The following is a 19430-nucleotide window of genomic DNA, read 5'->3' as shown; positions in this document are numbered from 1 at the left end:
TTATTTGCTACTGATTCCATCCTGATTACATATATGATTGAAGATGTAAGCTCCTTGTAAATTGGCTAGCCACAAGATCCATCAAGTCATGTATCTATTCCATATTCTGCATAAGCTTAAAATATTGTTTTCCTACTTAACTAGTCCCCGTGTTAAGATCTGGAACCAGAGACAGGACCTGAGTGGTTAGAAGGTATCACTATTGTTGCAGAGGCCCTGGGTCCAGCTCCCAGAAAACACACAGTGGCTCACAGCCAGTTCCAGGAAGTCCTCTTCTGGCCTCTTCAGCACATGGTGCTCAGATAAATGTGTACGCAAAACACTTTTACACATAAAATTAAATACATGTTAAAGATAATACTGACAATTACTAGTGATACAGTTTTTAAAAGGAGGTGTTTGAAGGACTTAAAGGGGACTTTTTCGTTTCATCATATTGCCATTACTCGATGGAAAGTGTATGTGGGTTTTCAGAATAGGTTTGGCCTGAATGTTTCAGCATGAATTACTTGCATGAATTGAGAAAACTTGATACTTAGCCTAAAACTCTGGGTTTCTGCCTTATTCCAACTCAAGGACCACTTGCTGCTCCTTCCCACAGGACTAACCGCCTAAATTGTTGCTCATTTATGTGGAGTTGATATCTCTTAGTCAGCTGCTGTCCCAAGCATGCCCTACCTTGGCTGAAATTGAGGGCAAGTGTCTGTTGTCATGGGCCAACTGCTTCTTGTCACTGTCTGATTCTAACCCTTGGCTGACTCCCTCATTTCCATGACTGCCAGATCCTATAGGAATCTTGAGGATGCCTCGTTCAACTCTGGGGCACATACGTTCATGGTGTGTGTGTGGGGGGGAGGGTCAGAGGGGACTCATCACATGCTAATGCTGAGACACAGAAACCCCAACTTAGTCTTCTCAGATGTAGTCTGAGCCTAGATGTTTGTGTGTGCAACCAGGGATGTTGTTCTGTTATACGGGACCTTTTAAGTTCTCAGTGTTCAGTGCTCCCTCCAACCCCCCCCCCTTTTGTTCTAATTCCTCAGGAGAAGCTAAATGATCAGCTGGAGGAGCAGAGACAGGAGCAGGCTCTGCAGAGGTACCGCTGTGAGGCAGATGAGCTGGACCACTGGCTGCTGAACACGAAGGCTACCCTGGATGTTGCACTGGGTACATCCCAGGAGCCCATGGACATGGATGCCCAGCTGGTGGACTGCCAGGTACAAAGATGCTCTAGTGCCATGGTTCTCAGCCTGTGGGTCAAGACCCCTTCAGGAGTCACACACCAGATATCCTATCCTGTATATCTGCTATTTGCACTATGAATCAAACCAGAACAAAATTATGAAGTAGCAACAAAATAATTTTATGGTTGGGGGAGGTCACCAGAACATGAGGAACTGTATTAAGGGGTCTCAGCATCGGGAAGGTTGAGAGTCACTGCTCTACACGATGAAGGGAAGGATGTGTGCCTACCTCGTGAAGGACACTGTAAAACTGCAGGTAATATACCCATAAGGTCCTGATATAGATATATGAGCTTCCACAAGTTTGAGACTTTACATATTTTCAGAGTCCATCATTACAGCAAAAATAAAATTCAAATCTGGAATTGGTTCTTATAAACATTGCCAGTGGTAGCTCGTCTTTAAAAATATTGAGGGACTAGAAGATGGCTCAGCAGGTAAGAGTGATCCCTAGTCTTCCAGAAGATCCGTGCTCAGTTCCCAACATCCAGAGCAGGCGACTGCTTGCCTGTAACTCCGGCTCCCGGGCATCCGGTGCCTCTGGACAAGGGTCTGCACTCGAGTGCACATATGCATAGTCACATAACTGGAAAAAAAAAGATCTAAAACAGAACTGAAAATAGTTTTTGAAGAGAATTTCAACATAGTGGCTTACATCTCTAAGTCTGTAATCCTAGTATTTTTTATCAACGCTTTTTTCTCTTATAGTTATTTAAGTCTTACTTTGTAGTCCTCTTGACCCAGAATGCATTATGTAACACAGGCTGGCCTCAGACTCCACCCCAGTGCTGGGACTGCAGACCACTGAGGCTGTCTAAACTCTTAGCGTCTTGACTACCATTTTGTAAAACTATAGATACCAGGATATTTATAGTGTCTGTATTTAATGGCTAAAAAGAAATATAATAGTTTATATTGCAGTAGTTGTGCATGCCTTTAATCCCAGCATGCAGGAGGCAAAGGCAGGTGGATCTCTGAGTTCCAGGCCAGCCTGGTCTACTGAGTGAGTTCTAGGACAGCCAAGGCTATACAGAGAAACCCTGTCTCAAAAAACAAAACAAAACAAAACAAAATAAAACAAAGCAAAACAAAACAAAACAACCAACTGACCAAAGAAATGTGAACTAAATAAGAAGAAGTAGTATCAGTAAGTCAAACTGAAATAAATGTAATTAATTGGAAGCCCCCATGAGTGCTCTGTTGCCATTTTGAACACAGTTCTCACACGGTACCTGAGAAGCCAGGGTTAGGAAGCCAGGGAGTCTGCTGTCTTTCCAAAGGTGCAGTGTGCTTCCCTCTGTGCCAGGTTTCTACGAACTGACATAAACGGGGGGGGGGGGGTCCATAAAGGTTATACAGCCTAAGAACTGTTCCAGAAAAGAGTTCCAGGCCAGGTTTCTAAGAACTGACATAAGCGGGGGGGGGGGGGGGGGGTCCATAAAGGTTATACAGCCTAAGAACTGTTCCAGAAAAGAGTTCCAGGCCAGGTTTCTAAGAACTGACATAAGCGGGGGGGGGGGGGGGGTCCATAAAGGTTATACAGCCTAAGAACTGTTCCAGAAAAGAGTTCCAAGCTTGGTTTGACCTTTGGTTTGATTCTGGGAATCAAATCCAGACACTTTATTACTGCATCAGCCCCCCAGCTCCTTAGATGTTGTCAATGTCAATGTGTCTTTTTTCTCCCTCCCTCCCTCCCTCCCTCCCTCCCTCCCTCCCTCCCTCCCTCCCTCCCCTCTTTGCATTTCTTTTCTTTTCTTCTCTTTTCTCAAGAAATAGCATGGATCAAACTTAAGAGCCTCATTTGCTAGGCAAGGTCCCCATCACTGTGTTATAACCCTAGCCTTACATAGAGGTCGTTATTGTTATTATTTATTATAGATACTGGTGCTGACTTCTTGCTACTATAAAAAAGAAATCCCTGAGATAATCAACTTAAAAAGCAGAAAGGCTTATTTCCACACTGCTGAAAGGTCTTGTCCATCACTCCAGCACTGTTTTAGACAGACAGAGCACATGGGAGAAGGCCTGCTCATTCATTGTCTGGCACTAAAGGGAAGGACAAATATAAGCATCCACAATCCACTTAAACAAAGTACCTAAAATCCCCCTTAAAACCCTGTATCATAAAGGTTTCTATCTCCTTCAAATAGGACCAAGCCGAGGACCAAACTCTTAATGTCTGCTTGTAGGAGGCATTCCAGATCCAATAGAGCACGAAACAGTAAACCTGTATGTGTCCACCATCAAACTTCATGATTATTAACATATTACACTTCCTATGTGAGTGAAATATGATTGAAATCTTTCATCCAAATGGCTGGGGAGATGGCCTAGCAGCTAAGAGCACTGGCTGCTTTTCCAGAGGACCTGAGTTCAATTCTCAGCACACAGTTACTCCCATCTGTAACCATAGTCTCAGGGGACCTGATGCCCCCTTCTGGCCTCCTTGGGCAGTGCATGTGTGTTGCACAGATGTATATGCAGGCAAATACACATACACATAAAAAACTGAAATGAAAAAAAAAATAAAATAAAAAAGAATGTCCAGAAAACCCTGTCCAGTCCACTGGGCTAAATATCAGTGAGCACAATTTCATGTTTCACCCATGTGTCAAAAGAGATACACCAACAGCTTTAACTAGTTAAATCTACTTTTTAATGTGTGTAGGTTCCACAGTCGCCTTCTTTATTCATGCTGTGTGGTTTATGATATTGATCACTCGCATTTAGGTCATACAATGCTTTAAGTGTTTCTCTGAGTGCCAGGAACATGGTTCTCTGGCCTGATCATGGAGATTAAACGAGTGGGTTGGAACATATTCTATTATTCCTAGCCTCTTTTCTGCTGTCAGAAGTTGTGGCATCAATTTAAATGTTTTCTTTTAGGGGTTAAGATTAACACCCAAGCTAGTGTTTCAGCCAAGCTATTGTGCCAACCCCTCTTTTGGATGTATATGTTTTCAAAGAAATTCACAAAGCCTACAGAAACCTGACCCTATTCTGACAGTACAGCTCAGGACATTTACAAAGCAGTAAAATGTGTTTTCATAGCATTTAAAGGAATTAGAAGCATATGGCATTGAAACTAAGCAGATCAATCAACTTGATTTTTCAGATCTAATATTTATTTGAAACCATTCAAAATACAGGTATGAATCCAGTTAAAAGTTAGACCCTAGTAAGTTATGGAAATGTTAAAGAAAATCTTATGAATTTAAAATCTAGAATTAAAAAAATCTTCTTCATAATTATAATTGGCTGTGACATAGTATTGGAGTCACATGGGAGGTGTAGTGGTATCCACCTTTAATCCCAGCATTTGGGAGACAGTATAGGAGACTCTCTAGGAGGTTAAGGCTAGCCTGAACTACATCAAGAGTTCCAGGATAACCTAGGGTTATGTAGTGAGATCCTGTCTCAGGAAAAGAAAGAAAGAAAAAGAAAAGAGACAGAGACGGAGACAGAGAAGGATGGCGGGAAGGAGGGAAGAAGGGAAGGAGAGAGACCAAGAAAGAGAGAGAGATACAGACAGACAGACAGACACTGGTCCTGCCTTGAGCATTTGGAACATCAAAGCCCAGCCCCAGTGACAAACTTCCTCCAACAAAGCCACACCTCCTAACAGTGCCACTCTCTATGAGAGCCATTTTCATCTAAACCACTCTAGAACTCCGTTTCAAAGAGTTTAGAGGCTAAGTTCATAAAAAAAACACCACAATTTATGTAGAAAAATAAAATGATTATTTATTTTCAGTCTTCTGTTTTTCCCAGTTTTATAAAAGATCTTACTTTTAAAGAAAGAGATAATTTCTTTTCTGTTTAGTCTCAATCTCAGAGGAAAAACTTTAATATTTGTGATGGAGATGAGAAAAATATTTTAAAATATAAGATCAAAATGGGTCCTATTTTTAAAAAGAAGATGACAGAAGCTGATTGTGGTACGATAAAACCCATAATTTCATCTCTGGGGATGCTAAGGCAGGAGGATTGCAATTTAGTAGGCAGCATGGTCTTCAAGATCAATGGTTTGAAAGAAATTCCTTTTTAAATCAACAAGAAGTTTGTTGTGTGGTAATTCTACTAACATTAGTAATCTAATGCTAAAGTAATGAGACTAATAATGGAGTGGCATTTGAGCAGCAGCCCTTTCTTTGTGCTTGTTCACTATGCCAAATGTGTTTTCCATATGACTTTTCCAGTGTATTTTAATTATAAAGCATCTATTTAAAAAAGAGAGAGAGAGAGAGAAAGAAAAGGTAAGACATATAGGCGCCCCTGCCCCTCCCCAAGCACATACCTTATTCTTCAAAGCAGAAGAAGCCAGATACCTGCCTATGTGGTAAGTGACTATTGAAGGCTGTGCTTAGAAACAATCTCCAGGGGCTGTCAAGATGTGAGAATTCTGTCCCTGCTGTGTTTTTCCAGAACATGCTGGTGGAAATTGAACAGAAAGTGGTGGCCCTGTCTCAGCTGTCTGTGCACAATGAGAACCTGCTGTTGGAGGGCAAGGCTCACACGAAAGAGGAGGCCGAGCAGCTAGCAGTGAAGCTGAGACTACTCAAAGGGAGCCTTGGGGAGCTGCAGAGGGCCCTGCATGACAGACAGCTCAACATGCAGGTGAGCATGGCTACCTAGGCTGGGCTGGCATGGCACTTGTGACACACTTACCACATACATCTCTGTGAGTGTGGCAGTGGAGAGAAAATGTTGGAGCTGAATACACATCTATGCAGGCTTGGTTTCAGTAACACATCAGCATGTATATTTTCACTCTGCTTTGGGTCTGGGTTTCCAGCTATGCTGTTAGCATTGATTGACCAGTATGTGGATCTGAGCATGAAAGGTGCCCTCCTTTTCCTGTCCTCTTCCCTCCCCTCCTCTCCCCTCCTCTCCCCCTCTTCTCCCCCTCCTCTCCCCCTCCTCTCCCCACCCTTTCCCTTTCACCCCTTTCCCTACCAGTCCCCTTCTATCCTGTCCTCTCCCCTCCCCTTCCCCTCCTTCTTCCTCTCGCTCCTCCCCCTCCTCCCCTCCCCTTCCTCCTCCACTCCCCTGCTCTCCCCTTCCTCATCCTCTCCCTTTCCTTCCCCTTCCCTCCCTTTCCCCTCCCCTTTCCTCCTTCCCCTCCCCCTCCCTTCCTCTCCTCTCCCCTCCCTCTTCCCCTTCCTCCCCTTCCCTCCTTTTCTTTCTCCTTTTTCTACCTTCATACCCTTCCTCTGGTCCCATATACCAGAATCAAATGCCCTGCAGATGTCAGCATTTATTGTGACCTTGAATTCCACTCCTAACCTGTTCTTCTCAGTGCTGTTGTAGACATGTGCAATGTAATATCTGTTGCCCACTTACTTAATTTTGTTGTGCAACAGCATGGGTATCAGTAAAGACCCAGTCTCTCCATTTCTCCTGGATAAACACGAGGTAATGCAGACCTAAGGACATGTGAAAGTCTCTTGAATGACAAGCTGTCTCTCTTCATAACGATCTCAGGTCAACGATGGGAGCAGTGTAAAGTTCACCCTATATAGACAGCAAACTGCTTTATGAAGAAATGGTTCATCTCGGGTTTAGCATCTTCAGGGTTCTGCTCTTCCAAGGAGTATTCTAGGAAGAAAGGTAGTGACTGCCCTACTTTTCCAAAATAAACATCCCTGGTGGCTCTACCCAGCAGGTCTCTAGTAACAGAAACTACCTGAGTTCTTCCTCCTGTGGCAGAAGGGAAAGCTGTCATCTCCAGGTTTGGATTCCTCTTGCCAGGGCTGCCTCAATTCCAAGGGGGAAAGAACTGAAGTATGAACTAGATTCTTAATCAGTTTTGCTTTCCGAGGGCCAAGTGTTAGCTTTCAAAATGACTGAGTCAGAAAACTTTACTAAGAAACCAAATATAACAACACAGAACACACAGTCTAAGCGAGTTTCCTGTGCATTTGTTTGTTTAATCTGAAGCTGTGGACTTGCTCAGTCAGACAGATGAATTCTTAGAACCTCAAAGTCCATCTGTGTAGAAATGGTTCTGAGAGCTCACAGTCCAATCGGCATCTTTTACAAGCACAACCTGTCTTTGGTGATTGACAAGACACTGGAGGTCCAAGGAGAGGAACCAATGTAGAAGTATGAGTGGAGCCTGTGGTCTGTGAGGAGCCTGTAAGGGATCTTCCAGGTGCACTCTGGGAAACAAAGGCTGGCTGAATTAAACAGCAGACAGGAAGCAGCCTGGATCCCAAGAGAAAAGGCAAAGAGGCTGACAGCCAGGACCAGTGTTTCCTCAGCTAGAATGGCTGTGACTGGGGACTTGAGTCTGGTGTGCTGACTCCTTGAGGTGCCCTTGTGTGCCTTGTGTTCCATCCTGCAAAGTTGTCATCTAACCTGCTTTGTCTCCCGGCCTGCGTGAGCCAGGGTCTCTGAGATCCTGCAATGGCGGTGTTCTCCAGTCTCCTGTGCCAGAACCCCACCCACCTAAACCGCTACTTCCCAGAAACCCACCATTTACCTTTGGGAGAAATTCCTGGGAAGGGGGGATGCTCAGAGAATGAGACGTGATGAGTCACCGACTCCAAACGTGTTGCAAGATACAAATAGCATCTTTTACACCCAGGACACTCACATTGTTCTACCTGATCTGGCTTCTCCAGGATCCGAAGGAAAAGGAAGTACATGCTCAGACCATAGGAGCTCATGTGGGGACATAGACTACACCTTCTACATTTGTAAAAAAGGTTTTATATATATATATATATATATATATATATATATATATATATATATATATATATAATACTGTAGCTGTCTTAAGACACACCAGAAAAGAGCATCAGATCCCATTACAGATGTTTGTGAGCTACCATGTGGTTGCTGGGATTTGAACTCCGGACCTTTGGGAGAGCAGTCAGTGCTCTTAACTGCTGAGCCATCTCTCCAGCCCCATCTTCTACATGTTGATGGCTTGCTTCACCACAGAGTGGTCAAACCAAGGTATGGAGATAAAGATGTAGTCTGTCATCTCAATAAGTCCACCATTGTTTTAGGGTGTTCATTGCTGTGATGAAACACCATGACCAAAGCCACTTGGAGAGGAAAGAGTTTATTTGGCTTATGTATCCTGAATCACATTTCATCGTGGGGAGCATGAATGCAATCAGGACAGGACCCTGGAGTCAGGAACGGATGCAGAGGCCATGAAGGAGTGCTGATTACTAGCTTGCTCTGTATGAGCTTCTCAGCCTGCTTTCTTATAGCACTCAAGAGAACTCACAGCAGGTTGCCCCTCCCATGCCAATCACTATGAAGATGCTCCATAGTCTTGCCTACAGCTTTATCTTAGGGAGGCATTCTCTCGATTGACTGAGCTTCCCTCCTCTCAGATGGCTCTAGCTTGTATCAAGCTGACATAAAACTAGCCAGCACAACCATGAATCGTGGGATTGCAGGAAAGAAAACACAAGTATAGAAACCCAACACTCTTTCCCTGGAGCGGTGGGTAAGAGTGCAGGACTCAGAGAAAAGGCAGAGCCTCTGTGTAAGCCTGCAGAACTGGAAGGCTGAGTTCTTATCTGCCTTCCTACTTGGGGTTGGGGCAAGGGACAGGGAAGGGTCGGTCTCAGGGTTGATAGCAAGATGATCCAGGTAGATGCCTCACCAGACTCTAGCCACAAAGGCCTCTTCCATGCTAACATTCTCAATTACGTCTCTTCACAGGCCCACACTGGGGCCATACTGGGGTTGTAGCTGTTCTCCAGTTCTGGGATGCCCTCCCCTAGATCTGTGCCAGGTTTTCTACTTTTCCATGCTCCCTGAAGTCCTTCCCCTCTGACAGTGCTCACAGACCAGCCTAGCAAGCCTTTCCCATCACTTCCCCCCCACTCCCTCCCCCAACTTAATTTAGCCTTGCTGGTGCATTTGTTAGTTATCTGGGTCTTGACCCAGGCCCTTCTCTGGCTGCTGCTTGCATAGAACTTTGAGCTGCAATTGCAGTGTCTCATGTATCATATGTATTTAAAGGGTGAACTGTATATATATATATATATAAAATCTGATCTATCTCTTCATATACTCAGGCTCTGAATCCTCAACTGGTCTCAGTGTGAAGCATGAGGCTAGGTGGGCCTTCGGCATCCCATTAGAATAAGGCAAGAAGGTTGTCTGGGTGATAAGTGACTGCTTTTTTGTTTCTTCCCTAGCCAAACTCCCAAAGCAGCAAGGAAACAGTGAGGGTGTGTGTGTGTGTGTGGGGGGGGGGGGGGTATGAGATGAAGGGAGAAAGCAGCATGTTTGGGGATTGCCACTTGTAATTATCACACCAAGTCCCTTTAAAACCCCCAGGGACATTTTTTGAATTTGTAGAATGGCAAGCACTGTGCCCACAGTTAACTGACACTTTACTATATTATTCTCCTGTGCCCCTCAACCCCGGCTCTCACACACACACACACACACACACACACACACATACACACACACATACACACACACACATACACACACACACACATACACACACACACAAACACACACACATACACACACACATACACATATACACACACACATACACACACACATACACACAAACACACACACACACATACACACACACACACACACACACACACAGACACACACACGGTTTCTCTGTGTAACTCTGGCTGTCCTAGAACTCACTCTGTAGACAAGGCTGGCCTTGAACTCTGAAATCCACATATTTTGCCTCCTGAGTTCTGAGGTTAAAGGCATGCACCACTGTCACCCAGTTTATTTTGCTAATTCTAATGGCACTGAAAGACTCTTGTTTGGACAGGAGCTCTTTAATACTGGGGGCAACTATCAGAGGGAAGGGTTTCTCTGTTATGTAGCCCAGGATATTCTGAAACTTGCTATGTAGAACAGACTGGCCTTCAACTCACAGAGATACACCCGCCTTTGCCTCCAGGCCACTGGAACTATTTATTATACAGTATATAATTAGCTCTTTTTGAATAACAGACATTCAAAAATCAAGAGTCCTAGAATTAATTCAAGTCTTAGGAGATTCATAGGTGGAGCTGGGAGCCACTTTCTACTTTCTTTATACATTTATTTTATAAGCATTTTTTATATTCTTAATTTTTATAGCTTCTTACAGTTTTGCTTCATCTTTGAAACTTTCAGACATACCTAGAGTGTACAGTGTGTGTCGATCATGTCTGCTTCTTATTCCCCTCCTCAGCAGGTCCCAGGACCCTTATAACATCTCTCCCGACTTGATGTCCTTTTTTAATTTTAATTTTTTAATGCCCTGAATCCAGTTAGTGCTGCCTCCTTATGAGTGTAGTGTTGTCGGGGTTGGGGTGAGTTAAGGCTTTCCTGCCTCTTGAAGTGTCCCGGAGATTGTACCCCCGCGGTTTACCACTTCCTGCAACTCTTGAAAACAGAGTTGAAGAGGCTAAGCTGGGGCAGGTGGGGGTGGGGAAGCCAAGGATGTTCAGCCATCTTGGAAGCCCTTGCTGCAAGTTATTAAGCTCCGCCGCCTTGTGACAAAATGACTGATGGAGACAACTTTAGGGATGAGAGACTTAGTTTTTTGCTTTGTGTTTTCAGAAGTTTGACTCAATGATGCACTTATTAATGTTAGTGGCAAGGCAAAGATATCATGGCTTAAGGGCAAGGCAAAGCTTTAAAACTCAGGCAAGGAAAGAAAAAGTACCCTTCAAATGCCACTAATGACCCTTTCCCAGGTGGGCTGCTTTTCGCCTTGTTCCACCTCTTTTCAGTTGTCTACCCCGATTTTTCATCCATGGGTAGATTAATGCTGTGGATTTTGGCAGAGCCCTGATGGCCTAACAGACGCAAGGAGCAATTATGTCTTCCTATTGTCCCATGTGCCCTGCGCCCAGCCAGAGTCCACAGCCAGCATCAGCGTTCACGCCTTGCTCTTCCTGAATTCTAGAATGGGAACCCAGGTGTCGATCTCTTTGGTTGATAGCCTTAAAAAAACAAAAAACAAAAACAACACAAAACAAAAAAACCAAAACTGTTTGAGAGGCAAGTACTTGCTACTGTGCCCATTTTGGATCGAAAACATGAGAGAAATGTTGGCAGGGCAAAGCTTTTAGAGGAGGGACAACAAAGTTTGACATGTAATGATTATCTGGGTAACATTTTACCTTTGTGTGACTTTAATAAGTTCATAAAAGGGTTGAGTTTTATATTTATGTGGAAAAAATTTAGAATAATACTTGATGACTACTCTGGAAAAATGGGCTTCCTTAGAAATAACCCTGGATGTCATCATCTGCTTACTCTTGTTCCTAAAAGTCTCAAAGTGTTGTGTTACCATCACTTTTTTAATGGGGTGCAATGATGGCGATTAAGTCATTATCTCAACTACACCAAAGGAGTCGTCTTTCCAGTGAGGTGAGGTTTTCCTGTGAGTGGTTTCAACCCTAGGACAAGGGACTGAGGTGCATAGTGTAGGTACCAAAGCAAACCTGGCCTCCAGGTTCTCCCAGCATCCTTCAGTCCCTACCTGGCATACCCTTCCCCCTGCCCCAACCCTAAACTTTCCAGCCCTGGGGCTGGGCGCCCTTCCACTGTATAATCCAGCATTTTTTGTCTCCTTGTTCAGTCTCTCTCTCTCTCTCTCTCTCTCTCTCTCTCTCTCTCTCTCTCGCTCTCTCTCGCTCTCTCTTGCTCTTGCTCTCTCGCTCTCTCGCTCTCTCGCTCTCTCGCTCTCTCGCTCTCTCCTTCTCCCTCTGACACCCACACTTTTTCTCTCCTTTACCATCATCTCCTCTGTCTTCCTTTCAATGGCAACTTCCCTCTCCTCCTTCCTTGGGGCCAGAGAACTCGCCCACCCCAGAGCAGCCTCTCAATAAACCTACACTTCATATAATCTATTTGGCTTGAATTGGCTCATTTCATCGGCAGAGAAACAACTTATCAGTGTGGTCCCTGATTCCTGTCTCATCTTGTTCAAAGCAGGGAGTCACACAAGAGAAAGAGGAGAACGATGTTGACTTCACAGACACCCAGAGCCCCGGCGTGCAGGAATGGCTGGCACAAGCCCGCACCACAAGGACCCACCAGCGGCAGAGCAGCCTCCAGCAGCAAAAAGTAAAGCCTTTTCCACCTTCCTGTGGGCATCTCTGCCATGAGCAGAGCTTGCGGGCAGTGTTTCTGTGACCGTAGGTTTTGTTTTGTTCTGGTTTCAATGCTGGGAACGGAACCCAGGCCAGGCCCGGGATCCACATCCCAGCATGGATATGGGTCTTGAGTAGTTCTTTGATGCAGTGTTTGCTTCTATCTTACTATAACACAAAAGCCCCAGCAAGGCTTCTGAGAATGGGCAAAGCTCTGAAATACATTTTTCACCCCCAAAGAAACGAAATGTGTCTCCTACTTTCTAGTAGACTCCTCACAAGACCCAATTGTAAATGGATGTGATACAAATGATTTCAGTTGATTAATTTTTTTAAGGAAACTAACTCAGTGTAAAAGGCATACATACTTTCTCATGTCAAAGTGTAAACTCACTCACGGTGAGTGCGCGCAACCCAGATTGGCTGATAATCAAGTTTAGCTGTCCTGAACTGATGCTTGCAAGGAGTCTGTCCTGGCTAGTCCGAGACAGCATCGACTTTGAAAGGAAAGAATATATTTCACCACATGAGGGCGCTGTTGTCCAGCAAAAATTTTCTGTGCCTGTTGCTTTTTCAGTATATTTAATCAGAACAAGAGTATTTGCCTAACCGTGCTCAGATTTACAGTTATTAGAGCCTTCCTTACGTCCTGAGGATAGGAAGCAGTGACGGTGACAGCCACCATCAACAGCTCTCTGAAGTGACCATAACGTTTGCGTTTGTGCAGGAGTTCGAACAGGAGCTGGCCGAGCAGAAGAGCCTCCTCCGCTCAGTAGCTAGCCGTGGAGAGGAGATTCTAACCCAGCATTCCACCGCAGAAGGTTCAGGTGGCCTTGGGTATGTTTTGAAATTGCAACTTCCTCTTCTTGTGTTTCTCTGTCATTTGAAAAAACGGAACACCTTGCTCCATAGTTACTTTCCACACACGGCACTGACACCCCCCTCCCCATTCGCTTTAGGATAGTAAATGTCCCTGCACTGCCAAGCATTTTGCTGTGCATATAGAAAAATGACTACTGATAATGATTAATGAGTTCACCTTCCTGGAGGCCCAGCACACCTATCATCAGGGACAAGCATTTTCTGAGCCAAATGTGCTCTCAAATCACATCTGTGATATTTCCAACTGATGTCTATACCTAATCAGAGTGTTTTCCTCTTGAGAACTCTTGCAGAATATTCTTAAAAAGTAAAAATAATAATAAAAAGGATGTATATGCAGGCTAAGTGGTAGACTTCCAAACAGCTTTCTTCCTATAATTCCTACATATAAAGTTTTTTTTTATCCTGAGGAGTAGGATTGGAGTGGACACTTTGAAAGTCTTACATACAGAAAGATGAAATATTAGACTAGACTTCTCAACAGGAGGTTTTTATTTGCAAGCTGGAAAGGTAACAGGGCTATAGCCAGTCGGGTATGCCTGTGTCTTGAACCACGGATCTTGGGGTGTCTTGGCTTCCCGACCTACAGAGTTATGATAATACGGAGCAACCATCAAGACAAAATGTTTTGATAATGATACAAAGAAAAACATTTCCTTTTATTTGTTTTTGTCATGACAGATATTCTCTGGTTTCCCTAGAACTCACTCTATAGATGAGGCTGGCCTCAAATTCACAGAGATCCACCTGCCCCTGCTTCCCAAGTGCTGCGATCAAAGGTGTGCACAGCACAACCCAGCTCAGAAGCACCTTTTTTCCTTAGGTGTCAGTAAAGGCCCGTGCGTCTGTGTGCAGCCTTTGCTTGTTTCTCTTGGCCGTTTCTCCTTGGGCTTTGTTTCCTGATTCTAAACATTGTTTCAGCAGAAATAATATAAAAAAGAGTAGATGTTAGAAAGATGTTATATTATTTATAATGTCAAATAATTGAAAAGGCAGTAGTACCTACTAGCATCAAGAAAAAAATTACAACGCGGTATCAGAAATCATACACATGGAAGCTAAGGAACAATGTGAATTGAAACAGCACATTGTTTTCAATTGGATCACTGGAGATAACAGAGGTGGCCACTAAAGTGTTTTTGTAGTTTACTCAACACTGACTCTGTGATTCTGAGTGTCGATATATTGCAGATATTATGGGATGCATAGTTTTTGCATTTAGGTCTCCCCAAATCTGTGAAAGCTGAAATAATTGCTACCGTCCACCATGTTTAGAAAGACCTGTGATAAGGTCTTTAAAATACATCAGCAGCAAAGCCCCAAATGAAGAGGACGCTCATCTAGGCTAGTAGAGCAGCATGTCTTCCCTCTCACTATCTGCTAAGCAGCTCTGAGGTGTTCACACATCTACTGTTTCTCAAGCCCTTTATTTATATCTCTGCTTTTGAGAAGGAGACAGCTAGTGAGTGCCGTCTGCTTGGCAGACAGTTGGTTCCACAAAAGAGCTATGGGAATCTGGTGCAAGTTTCTTGTGGTTAAAAAAAAAAAAGTTGCTGTTGTTTTTTTGCTCCCTTCTCCTTGGCCTTCAGCGTTGGCTAGAACCCAGACAACAGATAAACATCTACAAGTCGCTTTAGCTGCTCTTTCAAGTATTAAACTCATGTAAAAAGAAATCTGTCTTGCTGTGCTAGCTTTCTGTGAAGATTAACTTTTTAAAAAGTGGTTCAAGATTTTGAACCACTTCGCAATTCTTCAATGGTTATACAAACTCCTTAGAAAAATCGCCCTTCAGTGTAACTGAGTCCAGTTCACACCCTTCTGTCAAGTCCCCGGTTATTTCTAAGGCTAAGAAGGAAAACCAGCTTGGAATTCATTGACATTAAAAAAATTTTTTTCCCCCATGAGAAATGAAAAAGAGAATTTCTGATGTACAACTAACTCGCTACTATTTTTATATGTGTCATTGGTGAAGTATAAGAATATAATTGGTGACTACTCCCTTGGTTCGATATGAATTTTCATGCAAACAGTGAATGGAGATGAGTCCATTGTAACCAACGCAGAAGAAAATACAATAGACTTCATTTCATAGGAAGTTTCAAACTCCTTTCTTTTCTACTGAAAGTGTGTTGTGTTTTGTTTTGTTTTTAAACAACATTCAATTAGAGGCATTTTTTTTCAACATTAATTTTCAAGATCAGTGTATGTCAACAGGCAGACCATTAACCTCCTCATGGTAGCCGCCGTTCATCACATAGAGCTGTAGGCGTCAAGTATGTTCTATTTAACTTTGGAAACTGTGTAGCATGTGAATGTCATGACAACTGGGGCTCAGAGAGATGTGGCCCAGGTTACCAGGAGTTCCAGCGCTAACTGCTGTCATAGACACTTGGCTTCCTGTTCCTGCTTTCTGCATGCTGGGGATGGAACCCAGGGCCCAGGCATGCTGAGGCAAGTGTTCTACCATCGCCCCACCCCCACCCCATGCCTGCTCCCAGCCTCAAATAGACTTGGGGTCCCTCCTGTCCTTAAATGGACCTGGGATCCTTGCCGTTCTCCACAAGGCACTCTTCCATCTGTCCCCTCATCTCCTGTGGCCCGAATATCCTGTATATTCATTATGGTAAAAGTTCTCATTAGGCTAACATTTTCTAATTTTGAACCAATTTATAGGCAGATTATCAAAGGATCCTAGTCTATGATCATATTATAGTTTATTTCATGCTTAGCCATTTTCAATGTGTTTTTAATATTCCTGTGTTCATGATTAGATGTAGGAAGAAAATATGCTTACAGTCTCAGTATTTCTATTTTAATTTTTCATGTTTTAAGGTATAAGCCCACAAGTAAGATAATCATGTTATAATTTTTGAGGCCAGGTCTGTTAATATCAAATAGATTATCAGTCTATAATTCTCTCTCTCCTTCCCTCCCTCCCTCCGTCTCTCTCCCTCTCTTCCCCCTCCCTCCCTCTCTCTCCCTTTCTCTCCCCTTCCTTCTCTCCCTCTCTCTTTCTCCCCTTTCTTCCCCCTCTCTTTTTCTTTGTTCTGTTTTCTTTTTTCCCGTTTGCACACATTGTAAACTTAGACTGTTTATTCTTCTAATAGTGAAAAACCCGATGTGTTATCCCAGGAGTTGGGGATTGCTGAAGACCAGATGAGAGTGAAGTGGGAAAGTCTACAACAAGAGTTTAGTGCCAAGCAGAAGCTACTACAGAATATTCTGGAACAGGAACAAGAACAAGTGGTATCAAACATTTTCTTCATTTCTTTGTTTCCCTTTGGGCTTGTGAAACAGGGTCTCCTGCTACACATGTTGCCCTAGAATTTGCAATGTAGCCGAGGGCTGCCTGCTCCTATGACTACTGCCTCCTAGGGACTGGGCCTGCGAGCACGAACCCCTTTTCTCTGCCTAAGTTTAGCTTTAATACATTAACTGATAGAGGAGATACACAGCTTATGCTAAGGAGTAGAACTGTATAATAATCAGTATAATGAATGAATTATATAATTCTGAGATAAGTATAAGGCAAGTTGTTCATTTTGTATTTTGCTTCACAAGGCATGCCTCACATTTCCCACAATGTATGTGAAAATTTATCTGATTTCTATATTTTTCCAAAATATGATTAATGTCTGATTTTTTATTAGCATGAACCTCAAAAGTTCAATTTAATTTTCAACTTTGAAAAGTGTGGTTTCAAACCTAGGGTATACATATCAAAAAGGATTTCCACAAATCTGAAACTTAACTGCTGGGTTGCCCCCTTCCCACTGTTACTTCCAGTCTTGAATGCTTTCAGAAGGTTTTAATGAGAAACATATTGGAGCCTTAGAGGGTCTTGAGAACAAGGGAAGCCGATGGTCAGGTAGGGCAGTTAGCTGGTCCATCTGTAAGGCTGTTCCTGGGATGGATATCGTGTGATATTGGGCTCCGTTCCATCATGCACACAACATCCAAGGCAACAGAAAGTTCCAGAAAAGTAATAGTTATTGGTTCAGTCTTTGCAGAGGCTGGAAACCAAGGGGGAAGTCAGAGGAACTGGAGTGTTTAAAGGGGTAATGAGCAAGCCAGGAACCTAGGTATGCCCGTGATGCCTACAGCAGCTGTGGCTCAGATGGGCACGGGGGCAGAGTCCCAGGGCTCAGCAATGAGTTAGCAATGTCTGCCTTGCTCACTGGAGGACAGCAATTTTCCCCCAGTGGGGTAAGTCCTAGAGTCTTTACTGTTGGTCCTGAAGAATCTGCTGTTATCATCATTTGGAGCTAGCTGTACAGGAAAGGAAGGGTGATAGTTGGACAGAGATGGACAGGAACTGTCAAGGCAGGCAACGTGACATGAATCAGTGAACAGAGATGGTCTGTGGTGACAGACTTTTGCATTTCTGACAGAGCTGTTTTCCAAAACCTTCTAGCAGGCTTCACTTTCTGCCTCTTTGCCCTCCTCTGGCAATGAGTCTGCAGGAATTGCCATCAGCACTGGCTGATAGCATGCCATTCTTGGGTATTTTTTTTTTTTTGTGCCAGAATCATTTTCACTCTGACACTGATATTCAATGTCTTTTGCACAGACCTCAGATCTTTGTCTGAACCCTTCCTTACACCCCTGGTCAAATGTTTCTCACACCCAGAGCTAGACTTCCTGACGTAAATCACCTCAGGATGTTGAACTTCTAGCTTACCTTCATGCCACAGTATTTTTCCATTCTTTTAGATGTAAGCATCTAAAAAGATTCCTGTTCCTTAGAAGCCTAAGCCCACTATTCCACTAGTTGTCCACTCAGGCCATAGCACCCGCATGACTAGCACCGAAGACATACCTCATTGTGGAGAACTGCATTTCCTCTAAGTGTTGGTATCCAGCATTTTCCATCTGTCCTGCCATCATGCTTCTGTGACACCTGGGTGTTGTCCAAGTTTGGGTTCATATTCCTGACCTTCATCTTACAAGTAGCAAGCTTCAGCTGTCCATCTTATTTTACAGTCTGTTTTGCATCAGGAAACTTCCTTGTGGGAACCACTGGTTTTCCTCTGGCATGAAGAGTGAACAGGAAGTAGATAAGAGGTCCAGAGCCCCTGTCAAGGGGAGAGAAGCCTGTTTCACACTTAGATTTTAGCATGTCTAGCAACACTTAGCTGTGAGAGGCCTTGGGTTCACTTTGTAGACAATGTTGACTTAGGAAAGGGAGATGGCAGTCTCAGGATCTAATGATCTTGAAGAAGCAATGCTGGAACTGGGATATAGATATGTGTGTTTCAAAGTCTCTCCTTTTCACAACTGCTGACTGGAAACTTTATACATCAGATATACTTACTACTCTCAAGTGAAAAAGCTAACACAATCGAGGGAGGGCGCTGAAATTAAATAGCTCAAGGGGTCAGTGGATTCTGTCTCTCCAATGAGATTTTTCTTTATCTCTTTACTTGTAGAATATTTAATTTAATGCCCCCTTGGCAGAAGCATTTTTATGGATTTGGGGTTAAATACTGTTCTACCTTCTGCAAATCTGTAATCCAACCCAGGAACTATTTCACACATTCTTGAGGAAATAAGTAGCTATGGGAGGTTCCACTCCACAAACAGGAATCCAAAGGGGAGCAAGTTAAAATAATGGTGGAAACCCACTATAACAGATAAATCATTTAAGACTGCAACAATGAAAGAGACAAAGATATGCCGAGTGACAGATGTTCAAACTGCAGGATGGAGTAGCCTGAAATTCTCACAAGATGATGGATAGTCAGTCAATCAGTCAATCAATCAATCAATCAGTCAGTCAATCAAATGAGAGTGAAGTATTTTTGAAAAGCCATAGAACTTTCATTGGGGGACATCTCCAACGTATTTGAATGCTGGTACTGCAGATGGTCCTCGTGGGGGAGGATTCTAAAAGAAGTTAGAAGAGAAGAGGTGAATACTAAAAGAAAGGAGACTGGTGTCCGGCAGAGAGTTAGGACGACATAGTTAGAAATTATTATTATTTCTCTAAAGACAGAGATACAGCCAGGAAGAAATTCTCAGGGTAGCTGAGGCAAAAGTTCAGATATTTCTACCATTATTTTTTCCCTACTCCATCATTAAAAATCATGGTTGTTACTAGATCTGGTCACTGTACACAGTGATGTACTGTGTGGTAGAATTCCTATTTCTCTGGACAAGGCTTCTAATAACTTACTTTGTGGGTACCTCCAACTTG

The 19430-nt window shown here is 43.5% G+C and overlaps 1 protein-coding gene across 15 annotated transcripts in view; it reads left to right on the top strand.

Moving 5' to 3' along the window:
* Syne1 (spectrin repeat containing nuclear envelope protein 1) overlaps positions 1-19430 on the top strand; it is a 504890-nt gene that overhangs the window by 363026 nt on the left and 122434 nt on the right. For 12 of the 15 annotated variants that reach the window (XM_085842609.1, XM_085842616.1, XM_085842617.1 and 9 more), the window contains 5 exons: positions 1044-1217; positions 5670-5861; positions 12192-12326; positions 13080-13189; positions 16342-16480. In XM_085842609.1, coding sequence (XP_085698735.1) covers positions 1044-1217; positions 5670-5861; positions 12192-12326; positions 13080-13189; positions 16342-16480 — 750 coding nt within the window. The remainder of the gene's footprint in view (positions 1-1043; positions 1218-5669; positions 5862-12191; positions 12327-13079; positions 13190-16341; positions 16481-19430) is intronic. The other 3 variants (XM_085842615.1, XM_085842613.1, XM_085842610.1) reach the window with 1 other exon arrangement.

The sequence above is a fragment of the Mus caroli genome, unplaced genomic scaffold (genome assembly GCF_978045245.1).
Source record: "Mus caroli unplaced genomic scaffold, Mus_caroli_1 scaffold_9, whole genome shotgun sequence".
NCBI lineage: Eukaryota > Metazoa > Chordata > Mammalia > Rodentia > Muridae > Mus > Mus caroli.
The sequence above is the reverse complement of the archived record's forward strand: the minus strand, read 5'-3'. Positions and strand labels throughout refer to the sequence as shown.